The sequence below is a fragment of the Lissotriton vulgaris genome, chromosome 12, assembly GCF_964263255.1.
Source record: "Lissotriton vulgaris chromosome 12, aLisVul1.2, whole genome shotgun sequence".
Classification (NCBI taxonomy): Eukaryota; Metazoa; Chordata; class Amphibia; order Caudata; family Salamandridae; genus Lissotriton; species Lissotriton vulgaris.
The window spans coordinates 604,129,826-604,149,067 of record NC_141700.1 but is presented as its reverse complement, the minus strand read 5'-3'; the positions used below and the strand labels follow the sequence as shown (position 1 = coordinate 604,149,067).

At 42.6% G+C, this 19,242-nt stretch overlaps 1 protein-coding gene across 1 annotated transcript in view; it reads right to left on the bottom strand.

Moving 5' to 3' along the window:
- The window catches only part of LOC147677826 (IST1 homolog), a 171,650-nt gene that overhangs the window by 15,912 nt on the left and 136,496 nt on the right, over nt 1-19,242 (bottom strand). Inside the window, exon 7 of the mRNA XM_086945489.1 lies at nt 5,772-5,915. Coding sequence (XP_086801615.1) covers nt 5,772-5,915 — 144 coding nt within the window. The remainder of the gene's footprint in view (nt 1-5,771; nt 5,916-19,242) is intronic.

Here is a 19,242-nt window from a genome sequence, read left to right as displayed (position 1 = left end):
GCAACTGAATACTATCAGATATTGTGGTTATGATGGGGCCCTTTGCAAAACCCGAGCGGTTGCCGGGTGAGGTGAGGTCGTCTCCCACGCAAAGCGGGGTGAGTATTCACAGATAGGCCATTTTTTCTGTGAAAGTCAGTATGCTCAAGAACAAGCTGAGTATAATATACTTATGCTAGTGTGTTGTCTGTACAGTTTCTTTGTGAATATGTGGATATACATGTAAATATGTGTTTGTTTTTATATGTTTTTTCAACAGGATTAAGACATAATTTACATCTTCCTTGCGAACATTGGGGCTCCAAGTTCCTGGTAGATATACGCATTTATATAGAACATAACACCAATTTTTGTTACTATTTTGCACATTCACGTTTTCCATGTTGCAGTAGCTTATTATTATCTAGGTCCTGACGAAAGCCGGATAGATTTCCAATTTGGCTGAAACATGTTGACCATCCTGCACAGCACCATAGTGTAGTTATATATTCAGGCTACCTGGCATGGTTTTAACCTTGACACTTAGACAAAAAATATGTTTAATGAGGATTGTCTAAGTCGTTAATTTTAATTTTTCTTCACCACAGCACTGCACTACACACCTTTAGCACTACCCTCTGAGTAACATTCTGGCTAGAGTTTCTACTCCACATCCATATCCGCACCGTCATTTGATGGTTTGGGCGGATGGTTGGATGGATTAACAAATCCCATATGATGAGATTCCGCCAGAAGGGTGGGCTGATGGGAATATCTTAGCCAGTTGTAACTCATTAACTTTTTGCATGAGTCCTGTTTTCTAAGTTACTAGTACAGCAAAACATAGAGGACCGGTCATTTCTATTTTGTATGATGATTATGATGTAGGGAAGTGAAATGACAGGTCATTAAATATATTCCCTTGACCCCCTTAAAATTCTTTTTATTGGCCCTTTGCAAAACGCCACTATACAAAATTTTTACAATAATATTCCTCCTGATAGGAGTGAGGCTATCTTGAGTAAACTTCTCTCAACTTCGATCTCCCTACATGATCAGCTGGTAGGTGACAATATTATGTTTTGGGTAGGAGACTTTAATTGTACGATCTGTCCTCATGACTCGCAAAGGTTTGTGCGGCCTATCGGATTATGGGGAAAACTTCCCTACCCATTTTAATCACACGCCACTCGGTATCATTCTTAACAATATACTTTTTTATTTTAATTTAACTTTCATAAATGAGATTTGTATACTGAGCATACCATTTCAACCTACCTTCAATGGGAGGGGGAGCAATACGATAATTGATTACACTCTAATTTCTGCATCCCACGCCGGGTTAGTGGCTACCTGGGAAATGGGTCAGGCCCCACATTCTGATCATTACCCTATAGTGTTTAGCGTTAAAGTAAAAAAATTAACACGCTGGGCTTAGGTCAATACTCAATATACCTCAGAGATAAAATTAGCTTCAAAAAACGGCTATACAATTAAATGGGACAAAGTAGATCCTTCGGGCTTTTTGGAAAAATTAGTTGCTTCTAATAACGAAGACATAATGATCTGTTTAATCCAAGAAGAGACACCAGACAGTGTAATGAATTCCTTTTCTAAAATAATAGCCACAGTCAAATCTTTATTGACAAGAAAACATCGGAAGGGGGTTTCAAAACCCCACAGGTGGTTTGATAGTAAGTGCACTAAAGCACTAACACTTCTCAAAAAGGCATTGCAGACAACTCCCTAAAATCCGGATCTAATCCGCATAGCCAGAAAAACTTATAAAAATACCATAAAAATGAGAAAAGCCACCCTAAAGAATAAGGTATGGGTAGCCCTGAAAGAAGCCTCGAATAATAGAGACAACAGGGCCTTCTGGAAGGTGGTAAATGACCCCTTCCTACAAACTAAAGAGGCTGATCTCATTGACTTGGCAATTACAGGTGATCAATGGGTAGCTCATTTTAAACATCTGTATGGTAGATCGACTCCCAACGATGATGGAATCATTTCCATAGGCGAGGATAATAGTTCCTTGGTAGGCAAACAGCTCACCCCTTTCCCATTATCCATAACCTTCAGTTATGAGGAAGTTATTAAAGGCATAAAGGATAGTTCGTCGGGCAAGGCACCGGGCCCGGATGGTGTCCCTATAGATACCTACAAGGCCGAGATAGACTTATGGGCCCCAATGATAACCAATGTTTTAAATAAAGCAAATCAACAAGGTTTTATAACCACTTGGTCTGACGCTACAGTCATACCCATCTACAAAAAGGGCAAGAGGAATGACCTGACCTGCTATCGGCCAATCTCTTTGTTGGATGCCTTGGCAAAGGTGGCAGGCCAAATTATTCTAAATAGAATACAAACCTGGGGAGAGGAAAAACAAATTTTCACTAATTTACAGTATGGCTTTAGCCCAGGAAAGGGGACAACGGAACAATGCCTAAATTTGGCCCTTCTTATCGCAAAATACACTCAGGCTAAGAGCGGGAACCTTTTTATTTCATTTATAGATTTCAGTTCTGCCTTTGACTGTGTAGATCACGAATTCCTATGGCTAACACTTAGCGACATGGGGATCGACAGTCATATTTTATTATACATTAAGGAACTTTATAGAGAGGCAGGTGCAAGGGTTAGGTGTGGCCCCAGGGGGGAATGCTCAGACAAATTTCCGATAGAAAGGGGTGTTAGGCAGGGGTGCATTTTGGCACCCCTGTTATTCACCCTATATATTAATTCAATTGGACAATACCTCAGGGACTTTCAGCACGACTATCCCACTATTAAAGGAACTCCCATCCCATTACTACTATACGCTGATGATGCGGCATTAATGTCACAGACCAGACTCGGGCTACAAAGAACTGTAGATAAATGCAATACCTATATGAAGCTCCGCGGCCTGAGAATAAATATTTCTAAAACTTTTATAATGGTCTGTGGGAAGGGTAGAAAAAGGGCACCCTGCCCAATTTTCCTGGACAATAAGAGAATTGAAATTACAGATACTTTCTCTTACTTAGGGGTACATTTTCACAGAGGGAGCTCTTGGCAAACAGCGGTTAAAGCTAGGAAACTAGCATTTTTGCGTTCTATTGGCGCCTTGAGAAACTTTTCCACCAAATTGGGGGGGGTAAGCCAGCTAAAGACCTAATTTATATTCATAAAGCTAAGTGCGTTTCAACTGCTACCTACGGTGCTGGCATTTGGGGCACCGAACACGCACAGGGGATACAAAGCTCTGAAAACCAGTTCCTTGCTTATTTATTGGGGGTATCCAAAACTACATCCTCGTACATGTTGCACGTAGAAGCGTGCCTTTCCCATATAACAGATTCCATAAGGATTTCCCTGATCCTTCTCTGGCACAAGGTCTGGGTTACCCCAGAAACTTCATTAACAGGGATTTAATAACTGACTGACTTTCGCCAAACGGGGTGTCTAAAATCAAATGGCTATGTTTTGTGAGAAACATGTTCAAGGAGTTAGGCCATCCGGACTTTTTTGTAAAACCAAGTACGATGGAGAAGGTACCATGAAGTCTAATCAAAAAGATGGCCTTGGACCACCTTGTTACATCTAGGTGGAATGCAGAAAAAGAAAAACACACCATCATTAGAGATCAGCAAATCACCTCCCATGAAGGGTTACAAAAATATCTAATACTAGTGAACAGCCCTTATACTCGCTCGCTGCTTACTCGCTTCAGGCTAGGCATTTTCTTTCGACTTGTCACATTCCCCCAATGTAACAACTGGTCCATGTCAAATCTTGTATGTCCCTGCGATGATATTTCGTATCAATCTAATATTCTTTGTGTCTTATTTTGTAAATTTTATCAGGCACCACGCAGGGCGTACTTATTACCCATTTTAAGGACATGGGGGATTCAAACTTGTAAGCTAGCTTTTTTCAAACTGCAACGGCTGGAAGAAGACTACGTTATTCATGCACTGAACTGCTTTCTAACACTTGTAGTAAAGTTCCGTAATTCAATGAATTGATCAAAAAATGTTAACAAATATTTTCTGGGTAATATTAATTACCTTGATCCGGATAGGTTCATTGCATGTATGATTTTTTTGTAATAATTGTTTTTAACCTGTGTGCTTTTATGATTTGTACTACTAAATCGAATAAAGCAAGTTTGATTTGATTTGATTAGTACCCTTCATCATGCTCCACTCGCTCATCGGTCTGCTGTATTTTCCAAATCGTTGCATTTCTTCATCTGTGTCGCACATCATTTTGCTCTTTTTCTGCAGAGACCAGGTTATTATCACTCTACTGATTAGGCTTCCTATTGTGAAATGTGTCTCATATGTACTTGAAACATACAGTTGAAACACATTACCTTATGTTCATCCCATTACCTGTAAAGGGCTCTGATTCCCCATTCAAGTTTTAAAAGCAGTATTTCAAAACCTAGAAATAAGACTCATTGATTCCCGTGGATACCTAGAGAGGAGATGCTACTTCTCTTTGAAATGGGCTATTGGATCTCTCTTTTCAGGTGGTAGTATCTATGCACTGTTGGCTGTCATTGTGGTGAGGATGGGGATATAGAGGAGTTCATTATTGTTTGTGATCTTACAACTTGCAATGCTGTGATGGAATATCAGTATATACTTGTATCACCTTGTTAGACGTTTTATTCATGACCATTATCCTCAACATCCTCTGCTTTGTGTTTTCTGAGTGAAGACGATAGTATATTTCTGCTTATAACATACCATTCATTACTTGAAAAAAAAAAATCTAAAAAATTAAGAACAAATTGCTTCCGAAATCCCGAATTTCAAAACTTTTTTCGCATGGAAACAATAATTTACTGGTGCTGCAACCATCTTTGACACTCACCAACTGGAAACTCATCCAAACCTTTCACTCAGAAAACGGCTCAGAGACATCTTTTGCCACCTTCACCTCAACAAACCCTACGTCTCAACAGTTTGTCTTTATCCCTTTTCCCCCTACCTTTACTTATGCAACAGCTTCCATATTTTTCTAATGTAACCCCTCTATTGTTCTGCATGAATCATGCTAACCCCTTTTAGATTCAGCAGTGCTACGTATAGGTGGGCAAGTGGAGCAAAGCTTGAGCCGGTCTCTGGCTCGGCTCTTAAAGATGAAGACTTCCGAGGCACAGGCGAGCCGAGCCAAATATCCCAAGCACTACCTTCCCCCGCTAAAAGCAGTTTCTAAACATAGAGCAGTTGTGCGCATGAAATCTAAAAAGGGTGCTTTCCAGCTGTGTGTCTGCAGCCGAGCTCAGCTGCAATTCACACGTTTTCTCACTTAAGATCTGCAGGAAGTCAGAAACCTCTGTTTTGTTAATCAGTCTAATTACCATTATTGAGCCCTGGGCCTGCTCGCTCAACATTTTGTCCAGTCAGAGGAATACAGTGTTATTAACAAAGAAATAGTCTCCTGCCTGTCATTACAATTAACATGTCTTTCCAAGAAACGCTTTACATAGCTGTATTACGTCAGACCGAATTAGCGCGTCACATTTTTAATTATAGTACATAGTGAGGTAATTTAGGTCACTGAAGCTTTGACCGTTGGCGGTAAAAGTAAGTGAGAAGATTTATCATGTGTTTTAATATCAGAATGTGTACCCTGGCAAACTGGGTTTAAATCTTCGCTTCCCCCATGAACCAGATGGTGTGGTACTATACAAAAAAAATGCCACTAATTCATCGGCTCGCCCTGTGGATTGGCTAGCTTGCACACATCTAGGGCTGAGGAAAAATAAAATAAAGGTAACTCCAACACACCTGTTTTTGGGGAGTGGGGTAGGAGAAAGGCGTGTGTGTGAAGCCACCTCCACCCCCGCCTCCACTGCCAGGACCACGTTTATTTATGTCATCGGAGAATCCAACATCACTTGGTCCTGCTTCAGGTTCCTGAGGAGCCTCTGCCTGATGAAGAAAAAAATGAAAAAACACACACCATCAATGCCTCTGCTGAACAAGATACACACGAAAGAGGGCCATCATCAGAGCAGTTCCAGAGGAGCTAATTAAACTGAGCCTCTCTCAAAAGGGGCAGCGCATTGCAATGGGGAACTCAAGGCTAAGTTAGACACTAGAAAGGTAGGTTTTAGGATGTGTGTTTATAGAGCATGTATGTTAAGGTAACCAGATTTTGAAAACCAAAACCAAAGAAAAAAGTCACATTCCACAAATCTAGAAGTAAGACTACAATTTTTCTATGACCTATGGGAACAAAATTACTTATTTAACAGCGCTAACCTACTTAGAAGCCACTTATATATTGAGTGCAACATTTACACACAGTATCATCTGTTCTAAGCAAATTGCTTTCTGCTAGGAGCTCTTACCTAATTTTGCACCAGAACACATGAAACTTTGCTTCCCTATTGGTTCAGCTGACCCTCTTCGAAAATAGAGAGGTGCTAAATTTACTGGAATTTGCAGTGACAGATGATGGAGAAACCTTGACAGGTATTTATTTATTTGCTGCTGTACATATATATATGGGTGGCAATGAGTTTTTCATCCAGGAAAACAGTTTCGCCCATATTGACTGCAAGGAACATGTAAAACAAGCATTGGCAAAGCTACGTGATCTGGACTGCTTTTTGACAGCGGATTAAAAAAATAAATAAGCCTGCAGCAGTAAAAAACAAACAATAACAAGCACTGGAAAGTCATTAGGGTTCAACTGTAGAGTGTGAGTTCGAGCTTTGCCAAGGCTGGTTTGTAAAGGCCTGTTTTAAAAGTAAAGGAAAACAAAATATTTGAAAATACTGAAGTAAAAGCAAACTCATATCTTAAGGCGATGATACTTAAAGTGCGGTCCCAGGGCTGCATGCAGCCTTTCTGATCTTCACTTATGGTCACCAGATGCACAACCGCACTGGGCTGTTGAGTGCACTAGCATTCATAAAAATGTTAATTAAACAGACAATCATTTATTTACACTAGCTAAAAGAAAAGAAGCAAATAATGTAGCCTGCAACATTTACCTTTAGGAACAAATTCATTTTAAAGACATTTTTGAACAAACGTATAAATATAAAGTCTTTTCAAAATTTAAAAAAGTGTATCTCATTAACAAGCATTTCACATTAGTATATCAGATTATATCAGTGCTTTGAGATGTATTTTTTTGAAGTGAAGGCTTCAAAATGAACAAATAAACAGTTGTGCCTCCACCCACTAAAAGGCAAGTCAGTTATCACGTGGAACCCTCTGGGTGGTCTGGTTTATTATTATAGATGGACAACATTCTAGTTTAATAAATCAAACACAAGAGAAAAACCTATACAGTGTATATCGTGACCATATTTATTTCAAGGTGCTCTTAAATGTCAAAATGAAGAAAAAGGAGGCAAAGTGAAATTAGACAATTGCCTATAATCACACAATTTAGTCAATTAGGGAAGCCGTGAGTAATCTATGTTTTAAGTTTTCACAGTGTGCAATCCTATTTAATTCCAATTTGATAATTAAGTTACTTCTTTTTAGATCGAGCCTGTCAATGCGCTTGCGCACTGAGCTTGCGAGAGATATTGGGGCTTAACCAGAGCTTAACCATCGGCGGCGATTTGATGCTGTGCCCGTGAAAAAAATCACGTGCACAATGCACATCAAAGCCACCAGCCTCCCTCCCACAAGCTTACCCCAGCGTGCGCTCTGCCTCAGGCATTTCTCCTCCCCTAATTTATTCACAGCCCACGGCCGGGCGGCCGTACTTTCACTTTCACGGCCTGGCGGCCGTGTCTCGCGTTTCCAATTCTCTATCTTACGCGCGCTGGCATTTGTCTATCTTACAGACATCAAAGGTTGCAGCTCCCCCCTCCACCCCCTCCCCCCCAAGCGATGAAGGGAGCTTGTTGTTTTGTATTCTCTTTAACTGACACATGTTTACGTCACGGTAAATTGAAAATATATGCCCAGTAACCTTTTCAGTTTAGATTTTGCCTTGTGGGCATCTTGAAATGTACGTGGACATTTTCCTTACGTCCAATGCCAAATTTGCCCGCACTCCAGAAATTCGATTTATCTTTGGTAAACACGGCGGCAGCAGGGTTCTGCTCAGCCCTACTATGGGTTCGGGAAGGGTTCGAAGCTGCAGCAGGACTGTGTCAGAAGTAAACTGTATGCAAATTCACCTCACAGAATGAAACTTTCATTTACGTTAATGTCCATCGTGTTTTTACCCTCAAATGTACATACGGAATACTGACACGTTAATTAACGATGCCATCCTTGCGCAAGGGTGCTTTCCAAGTGTGTCATTCCCTGCTCTGCTCTTGCTACCAAGTATTTCTAATTTAACATTAAAATAAATATTTTGGGGGTTCGCTTTTAATTCACCTTCCTGATAATTCAACACAACCATGCTATTTTCCAATGCCCCATGCTTTTAACAAATATTACCTTACAATTCCTTATCCTGTATTAGGTTACTATGAACTTAACGCGCCACTGTGCTTTTGTTTGAAATGCTTGTTTATTTTGCTGCAAAATGCTTTAATTTTTGGTCAACATTTTTACTACAAATTGCGTTGCGTTTGGCGATTATTCCAACATTTATGATTTTGTAAATATTATAGCTTCAGTGAGTTAATTTTAGTAACTTTATTTTATGCAGTAGACTTGTGCAAGCAAATAATTTTTTCCCTAAGCGTCGGAGATGGGGAAACACGTGTGTATTTTTTGGTCTGCGCAGAATGTTTAGTAAGGCCGAGGAAAGCTGACAGGGTTGAAAATCGTGATACGCACGCTCTTGGTGCCGGTCTGGCGTTCGTTGCTTCGAATAAATGATTTCCTGGCAGCTTTCCCGCTCCTACTGCAGCAGGGATCTGTTGTGAGCAGATAATTGATTTGTTTCCGGTGACAGCTTCAAATCATCGATGCTTGTCTTCCTGATAACTGGAAATCAGTAGTAATGATGAACCATGTAGTGTCGGTATAGCGCTAGCCTGCTGTAGGCGCTAGGTTTCTTAGCCTAATTAATCCCAAGTGTTTTTATTAGTACAAAGCTGGCGGCACTCAATTAACCATTTCAGAAGAATGAAAGGCAGCGTCGCCCTACATTGTGAGTTAATTTTAGTAACTTTATTTTATGCAGTGGACTTGTGCACGCAGATTCTTTTTCCCCCTAAGCGTCTGAGATGCGGAAACAGGTTTGAAAGTAGTTATAGGCACACTCATGGTGCCTGTCTGGCGTTCGTTGCTTCGAATAAATGATTTCCTGGCAGCTTTCCCACTCCTCGTGCAGCAGGTATTTGTTGTAAGCAGTTAATTGATGTGTTTCCGGTGACAGCTTCAAATCATCGCTCCTTCTCTTCCTGATAACTGGAAATCAGTTGTAATGATGAACCATGTAGTTAGTGTCGGTATAGCGCTAGCCTGCTGTAGGCGCTAGGTTTCTTAGCCTAATCAATCCAATGTGTTTTTATTAGTACGAAGCTGGCGGCACTCGTTTTACCCATCTCAGAAGAATGAAAGGCAGCGTCGGCCCTGCAAGTATCTTGAACCTGAGACCTGCAGGATGCACACCTCTCTGCATCATATGCTGATTCCAGCGAGCTATCCTGGGGAAATAAACCACGCCAACAGTTGGCTAACTGCTACTATATGGAACCCCCCACGCCTCGCACCAGACTTCATTGGAATGCGCTCCGTGCATTCTCCCCTCCCTTTCAGCCCTTTTAGCCTCTTTCCCAGCTCCCAGCCGGACCCTCCTTTCTCACCTCCTTTTTCCGTCTTAGTCAGCAGAAAAGTCCCAGCAATGGCTCAGTTTTTCACTGTATTCGCACCACTGCCGAATACGGCATGACTTGACAGACTTGCAAGCAGAAGACAGCATTTTTTTTTATAGTTACGAGCAGAAAAGTCCCAGCAATGGCTCCGTTTTTCACCGTACTCGCACCACTGCCGAATACGGCATGACTTGACAGACTTGCATGCAGAAGACAGCATTATACTGGCCTGGGTTCTCATCAAGTATTTTACCAGAAAAGTCCCAGCAATGGCTCCGTTTTTCACCCTACTCGTCTCCTCTGTGCACAGCCCTCACTCACCCTCACTCACCCACACTCACCCCCTCACCCACCCTCAGACACCCTCATGCCCCCTCAACCTCACACCCCCTCACCCTCACATCCCCTCACCCTCACATCCCCTCACCCCTCACACACCCCCTCACCCTTACCCTCACAACCCCTCACCCTTACTCTCACACACCCTCTCTCACCCTCACACACTCTCACCCTCACACCCCCTCTCACCCTCACACCCCCTCTCACCCTCACACACCCTCCTCACCCTCACACACCCTCCTCACCCTCACGTACCCCCTCACCCACACTCTCACCCTCACACACCCTCCCACCCTCACTCACCCTCACCCCCGCACCCTCACTCACCCACACACCCTCACTCACCCACACACCTTCGCTCACCCTCACACCCTCACCCTCACACACCCCACTCTCACACACCCTCACCCTCACACCCCCTCACCCTCACACCCCCTCACACACCCCCTCACCCCCTCACTCACTCTACCGCCCTCACTCACTCTACCGCCCTCACTCACCCGCCCTCACTCACTCTACCACCCTCCCTCTATCTATCGCCCTCCCTCTATCGCCCTCCCTCTATCTATCGCCCTCCCTCTATCTATCGCCCTCCCTCCCTCTCTTCCACCCACCTCCTTCTCATACACACACAACCACACACAACCATACACACAACCATACACAACAACACACACACACACAACCACACACACACACACAACCACACACACACAACCACACCCAACCACACACACAACCACACACATATATCTATCGCCCTCACTCTATCTATCGCCCTCACTCTATCTATCTATCGCCCTCACTCTATCTATCTATCGCCCTCACTCTATCTATCTATCGCCCTCACTCTATCTATCTATCGCCCTCACTCTATCTATCGCCCTCACTCTATCTATCGCCCTCACTCTATCTATCGCCCTCACTCTATCTATCGCCCTCACTCTATCTATCTATCGCCCTCACTCTATCTATCTATCGCCCTCACTCTATCTATCGCCCTCACTCTATCTATCGCCCTCACTCTATCTATCGCCCTCACTCTATCTATCGCCCTCACTCTATCTATCGCCCTCACTCTATCTATCGCCCTCACTCTATCTATCGCCCTCACTCTATCTATCGCCCTCACTCTATCTATCGCCCTCACTCTATCTATCGCCCTCACTCTATCTATCGCCCTCACTCTATCTATCGCCCTCACTCTATCTATCGCCCTCACTCTATCTATCGCCCTCACTCTATCTATCGCCCTCACTCTATCTATCGCAGCACCACAGCATCACTCAAGGGCACCACAACATCACTATGCGCTACCACAGCATCACTGAACGCCACAGCTTCACTCAGCACCACCACAGCACCACTCAGCACCACCACATTATCACCACCACATTATCACTCAGCACCACCACAGCACCACTCAGCACCACCACCACAGCACCACTCAGCACCACATCACTCAGCAGCACCACCACAGCACCACTCAGCAGCACCACCACCACAGCATCACTCAGCACCACCACAGCACCACCACAGCACCACCACAGCACCACCACAGCACCACCACAGCACCACTCAGCACCACCACAGCACCACCACAGCACCACCACAGCACTACTCAGCACCACCACAGCATCACTCAGTGCAACCACAGCATCACTCAGCGCAACAACAGAATCACTCAGCGCAACAACAGAATCACTCAGTGCAACCACAGCATCACTCAGTGCAACCACAGCATCACTCAGTGCAACCACAGCATCACTCAGTGCAACCACAGCATCACTCAGTGCAACCACAGCATAACTGGTTCAAATATGTTCTCTCAAGGTATCAATTTATTACAAATGTCACAAAAACATGTTAATATTTCACTTCTGTTCTTGGATTGTCATCACAATAAAATACACAAAAGTTATTTTCAAAAGTTTAAGCTATTGCCATTATAAATTACAATCACTTTTATTTAATTATTAATAATTTAAAAAAATTAAAAGCCATTGTTATTTGTAATATCAATACATCTAAGTCACGTAAATACAAAACATGTTGCATTACAAATGCTATAGGTGTCACATTCGCCAAAGTTATAACTATTGGCCTTGTAAATGACAAAGCTATCAATTTAGCTATTTTAAAAACCAACACATAAATAAAATAATTGTCATTTACAAGACCAATAGCTCAAACTTTCCTAATGCGAGACATATTGCATTGCAAATGCTGGTTTACACTTGACTCTCCCAAGGTAGTGATAGCAAGCAGAAAAGGCTTCTTCCAAGGCGGGCTAGAGGCATTGTGACTCAGATACAGCATAACAAAAAGCCCCAGTGCCACCGAACTGGCATCAATGCAGCCCTTAGGCACTCCACAGATCTTACTTTGTGGCCCTTAGGAAAATGTTTGCGAGTACCCATGTCTTAAGGTATCGTGAAACAGACCACTAAATTCAAAGTTGTCAATCTTTAAAAACAGCATGGTTTATTTTTCAAATTACATGGTGGAAACAAGGAACATAATTTACAAAACAGTTACCCGTGATCCAGCTTAAAAGTAACACATGGTAATTAAAAGAAAATAACAAGATTATGAGGAAATCTCAGACTTTAAAGTAAAGTGCTGGCCAATTACTTTACACAAGACTGGGAAGTCTAACTAATGCTCAGGCCATTTGGTCTCTGCAGTAGCCCAGGGAGCAAGTCTAGGGCCCTCTGGGAGAAATTACATCGTATGCCGTCACCCTAAGTAAACCTTATGCTTCAAATGCAGGGTGAGTGAGTAAAGCAGTCCGCCTCTTTTTCAACACCACCAATGCTGCTTTTGTGTGCTAAAGCCTGGGCTTTCATGTAAAATGTAGATGGCAGGACATAAAAGAATAACAAACCAGATAAGGTCTGCTCTTTAGTCAAACCTTGAAAAATATACATGCTGAGGTGCATTTTCAAATAACATGGGAGGGATGGGAAAAACAGAGTTCAGAGGGATGTGAGGGTGGACGCAGCATTGGGAGAGAGAGAGCAGGCAAACAAATGCACTACCACGAAGTGCTCAAAGAAAAAAAGAAAAAGTTGTTATACAAGTGATCCAATTAAACGGATGATTAAGAAGCATGCTGAAGGGGAGGAACAAAATCAAGAAGTGTAAAGAAACCGAATAAGAAGCAAGCAATTCTGAAAGACAAGAAAGCCTACCAGTGGTAAGACACAAGCTAGCCCAAAGTACACTGCAAATATGGTATCAATCAGTACTTATAAAGAGCTGCTTATTACCCGCAGCGGTTTCCAGGTGATGGGTTGCTGGGCTTAGTTGAAAAGCCAGTTCTTGAATCTCTTCCTGAAGTCCGTCAGCGAGAGTGGTGTTCTGAGGTGGAGGGAGAGGGCGTTCTCGGACTAGGTGGAGCGGCGGATACACAGGTTCATGGTGGAGTTAAGGTTTCTGGATGTTGGTGGAAGTTCAGGTGGTGGTTCATGTATTCTTGTCCTGGGTCGTGGTTGGCTTTGTAGGCGTGTGTCAGTAACTTGAATTGACATTTTTCCTGGATGGGGAGCCAGTGGAGGTTCCTCAGGTGGTGGGAGATGCAAGTCCGGTTGGGCAGGTTGAGGATCTGTCTGGCTACTGAGTTCTGTATTGTCTGGAGCCTGCTCATGAGTTAGATGGTGGTTCCTGCATACAGCGTGTTGCCGTAGTTGATCTGGCTGATAATTAAGGCATTCATGTGTTTTTCTCATGCTGATGGCAAGCCATTTGAAGACTCTTCGGGGACTGTGGAAGCAGGTGGAGGAGACTTGCTTGATCTTACGTTTCATGGTGAGTTTCCTGTCCAGGATGATGCTGAGGTTTACGGCATGGTCTTTTGGTGTGGGAGTGGGTCAGAGTTTGGTGGGCCACCAGATGTCATTCCAGAGGGAGGCGTGGTTGCCAAAGATCAGCACTTCAGTCTTGTTAGTGTGGAGTTTCAAACAGTTTTCCTTCATTGACTCTGCAACATTCTTCATGCAGTTGTGGAAGTTGGTCTTAGTGGTGGTATTGTTCACAATAGGTCATAGACAACAGACAGCTAAAAACTGTTGGTCGGCAGGACCTAAAATCTATTGTTTCTGTGTACAATGCATCTATAAATTGAAGAACTTAATGTGTGAACATTTTGGGTTTTTTTAGATATGAAAAAGTCCCTTATGCACAGTAATTCAAGCACTGGAAAGGAAGTGTAATGATACATCTAACAAGCAATAGCATGTGCTGAAAGAGTAATACTCATTTGGGTACAGCCAAGTCCGCTATTTTAAAGAATTGGTAGTCGGTCCAGCAGATAGCTGCTCTACCAAGCCGACCTACAAAATTGGCACACTCAAGCTGCTATTCAAATGCATGCTTCTCAGTAATAACCTTCACTGTGTTGTCTCAGAGGGGATCAAAGGACTGATTGTATGTTTATCATTTAATACGAACAGCATAGTTTATTATTTTTTATGTGATAACCGAGGTAACTTCCCTTTTTTTAAAATTGTTTTGACCTTGAGAGAGTGCTAAGTTCAATTTGAATCTTTCACAGTCCTCAATCTGCTCCCTGCACTAATACCAATTTGGTTGCAAACTTGGTTTACTTCCAAGTCAGGAGTTCAACATGGGTGCAAATGATGCCCTATTCAGATGTGTTTAAAAGGTTGCCACAGACTATGTGAGAAAATAGCACACATTGCAAGTTTATATCCCTCAGAATGAGCGAAAGCATGCATAATTTGAGCACCACCCTCCAGTCAGTGGTCCGAAACTCAGAATGGTGCAGTGTATTTGTGCCTTTGTGTAGGCATGTGCTAATGTATACGAGTGTGTCTGTTTGTATCCTTCATAAGAGGGAACATCCGGGATTCAGTCACTTGGGCCCCATGCAAAGTTATGCACTTTAGCTGAACAGCTGCTGGTCAGATAAATAGTTCAAACAAAAATAAAGAGTGGACAGGACTTTGTCTTTCAGCCTAATGGCACACCTCCCTGGCAACTGTTGCCAAGGGGTTATCTTTAAGAGACAGGAGGACAATTCTTGAGGCGGAAGAATAGGCCTGCTGCGTGGTAAACTCACGTCTGAGACCAGGATAGGAACTTGTTGGAAGTAAACTGGAAGAAGACTACAGGAAGCTTCTGTTTCATAAAAGGGAAACAAATTGAACTCAGAAAAAACGTCTACACGTTTCTTGCATCAAGAGATGATCCAGAGCAGAACCTGAGAATTCCAAAGAACATAGCAAACTTGGGACACACCAGCTACCTTCACCAGCATCCTTTTATACAGTGCATAAACCGGATATCTGGAACAGGAAGAAAAAAAACAAAAGGAAGTGAATATTCATCATGATTGATTGGTAACTAGTAAAGAAAAACACTCATTGGAGTTTAAGTGAAATAAGATAGGATAAACAAACAGGATCTGGACTCGCAAAGTCGGAAAACAAAATTAAATTTGTGAATTTTCTATTCACTAACTCCTTAAGAGGCAACTTATTCACCCGGGAATAAAAAGACACATTTTACAAACAATGATAAAGTATTGGAACTTAGAAGAAAGTTCAAAGAGTATTCTACTGTGTAATCAGCACTGGAAGATATGCTATCATTCTGTGTCACTTCCCAATAATGTCCTATAGGAATTAATATGGGAAAACAATAATCTGTGATCCCCACTTTCATGGCCCTCCGCTTGACGGATCACCCCAAAACTTTCCAGGAAGGAACTGAGGTGGATGAATGTTTTCTTTTAAAACGTTTCGTGAAAATTTGTATATACATATACATACACACTGGAATCCATCGACCACGCTGAAGCATTGAACTCTCACCCAGCATGCAAGAACGGACATGGAGTGCTGCCGCCATAACATTTCGGCTCCGGAGAGCCTTGATCACATATACATATATATATATCCACAACAAAGTTGGCCTGCTGTAGAGTAAATACATTGAAGTGGGGAGCGCAGGTTCCACGCTCCACTCCCAGACGCACAGCATAACTGGATGCAAGATCCAACCAATTGATCATCATTTAGCTTTGTTCAAAATTTTTCTAATTTAATCCGCTGTTTTTCAAGATATTCTTTTTCTTTTGCATATCCACATACGTAACACAATGCATTTTGGAAACTTCTCGTATTTACGTGTGCCCATCCGGACTTCTTCGAAAATATGATCCAAATACAACCAATAGTTCGGAGCAGCATTTATTTATTACAAACCCAATGCATTTCGAGCTGTGTCACCAGCCCTTCGTCGGGGGTCACTGCAAAACAACCAATTCAGGAAAAAACCATCAGTACCAAGATATGCCGTTTTTAACATTATGCTAAATTTTTAACCTAGTGTGGTTCACTTTTACATTCAGATTATTTTCAAAAATCTATTAAAGTGCTCAGGTTCCATAATCTCCCCCCACCAACCAAAAACGAAATCATATTACAAACGTGGGGCAATATTATATAACATGAATGAGGTGGTATGCACTCCGAGTTTTTCAAAGTTAATCCAATATAAACGACCTCCTGTATTTATTGCGTGCAGAACTAGGTAGTGCCTCGCCCTGAATGCACTGAGTTAAATACATTGAAGTGGGGAGCGCAGGTTCCACGCTCCACTCCCAGACGCACAGCATAACTGGATGCAAGATCCAACCAATTGATCATCATTTAGCTTTGTTCAAAATTTTTCTAATTTAATCCGCGGTTTTTCAAGATATTCTTTTTCTTTTGCATATCCATATCCGGACTTCTTCGAAAATATGATCCAAATACAACCAATAGTTCGGAGCAGCAACCTTGGCTGGGAGTTAGAGGTGAAAGTACGTGTTCAAAGTGGAATATGAGTCATGAACAAGAATGTGACCTAACAGAGGGATGATATAGAATTTCAGAAAGCGCACTGAGTGTAAAGAGGGTGGTATTATTAAATTACGGACAGGTGGGTTGTAATATGATTTCGTTTTTGGTTGGTGGGGGGAGATTATGGAACCTGAGCACTTTAATAGATTTTTGAAAATAATCTGAATGTAAAAGTGAACCACACTAGGTTAAAAATTTAGCATAATGTTAAAAACGGCATATCTTGGTACTGATGGTTTTTTCCTGAATTGGTTGTTTTGCAGTGACCCCCGACGAAGGGCTGGTGACACAGCCCGAAATGCATTGGGTTTGTAATAAATAAATGCTGCTCCGAACTATTGGTTGTATTTGGATCATATTTTCGAAGAAGTCCGGATGGGCACACGTAAATACGAGAAGTTTCCAAAATGCATTGTGTTACCTATGTGGATATGCAAAAGAAAATCTTGAAAAACCCGCGGATTAAATTAGAAAAATTTTGAACAAAGCTAAATGATGATCAATTGGTTGGATCTTGCATCCAGTTATGCTGTGCGTCTGGGAGTGGAGCGTGGAATCTGCGCTCCCCACTTCAATGTATTTAACTCAGTGAATTCAGGGCGAGGCACTACCTAGTTCTGCGCACAATAAATACCTGCTGTAGAGTAAGCCACGTACAGGTAAGTATTTAGCCAACAATCTTTAATGGAGGATGCTGCGATGACTAAGCACAAACATCACTTGAAATAATGTCCAGCCTGACGCGTTTCGTGTAAAGACACTTCTTCAAAGGCACGGGCTTCAAGGATCAGGATACAATGATTTTGGCACCCTTTAAAATGTTATTCACCCTGCCCATCTGGGCGCGGCCACCCCGTGGCCTGCTGGTTGCTGTAGTGCCATCTCTTGCTGCAGTGAGCTGGCGTGCCTGGTCCCCTAGAATAACAAGAAAGTTTACCCCAGTGGGTTGTGTTGTCTGTCTCGGGCACCGCAGCACTCTCATTCCTCCACAAACTGGCACCTGTTCCCAATGCATCGCCGTCGGTTGGCGTCGATGCGGAAATGCTGGAACAGCATCCGGGCTTAGGCGAGATATGGAAATGCTACTTACCAGTATGCATCTGTTCTTGGCATGTAGAGCTGCAGAGTTGTACACTACGCATAGATCGCCACCTAGTGTTGGGCCCGGATGTTTGCAGTTTGTTGTTGTCCTGAAAAGTTCTTTGGAAGTCACGAGATAGGTGACTCCTCCTTAGGACCATATTGCGCATGGGCATCGGCTCCATCCCCAGATTGTTTTTCGCCATTAGGGAAATAATGGAGCTTTGCAAGTACAGGAAGGATGCCAGTGTAATTTGTATCTAATTAGGATAATACTGGAACAGACAAGGGTAACCGGGGAGGCGGGTGGGCGTGTACAACTCTGCAGCTCTACATGCCAAGAACAGATGCATACTGGTAAGTAGCATTTTCCGTTCAAGGCATATGAGCTGCAGATTGTACACTATGCATAGATTATATAGCAGTATCCACTCTTAGCGGCGACCACCCCTATCTGTTGCAGTAGTTTGGAATAATGTTTTGAGAATAGCCTGGCCCACATTAGCTTGTTGTTTTGTTTGCACATCTACACAATAGTGTTTTGTCAAGGTGTGCGGTGTAGCCCATGTGGCTGCTCTGCAGAGGTCATCTAGGGGAATGTTCCCTAAAAATGCCATGCTATGTTTCTGGTAGAGTGGGTTTTAGGAGGAACAGATAGCGTACGTTTAGCTTTGTGGTAGCAAATCTGTATGCATTTGACAATCGATCTAGCTATTCCAGATTTTGAAATGGGATTGCCCTTGTGTGGTGGTGAGAAAGACACAAAAATTTGTTTGTCTTACAAAATGGTTGTGTTCTTTCTATGTAGTATAGCAACGCTCTTTTGACATCTAAAGTGTGAAGAGCTCTTTCTGCTACTGACTGTGGTTGCGAGAAGAAAACGCGCAGTTCCACAGATTGATTGAGATGGAATGGAGAAATTACTCTAGGCAGGAATTTTGGATTGGTACGCAGAACAACCTTATTTTGATGCAGTTGCAAAAAGGGTTCTTGAATGGTTAGTGCTTGTAGTTCACTAACTCTGCGCAGGGAAGTAATAGCTACTAAGAACGCAACCTTCCAGGTTAAAAATTGTAATTCACATTTGTGTTGGGGTTCGAAGGGAGGCCCCATTAGCCGTGTAAGAACGACGTTTATATTCCATACAGGTGAAGGTGGTACTCTAGGAGGAATTATTCTTTTAAGGCCTTCCATAAAGGCTTTAATGGAAGGCACTCTGAACAG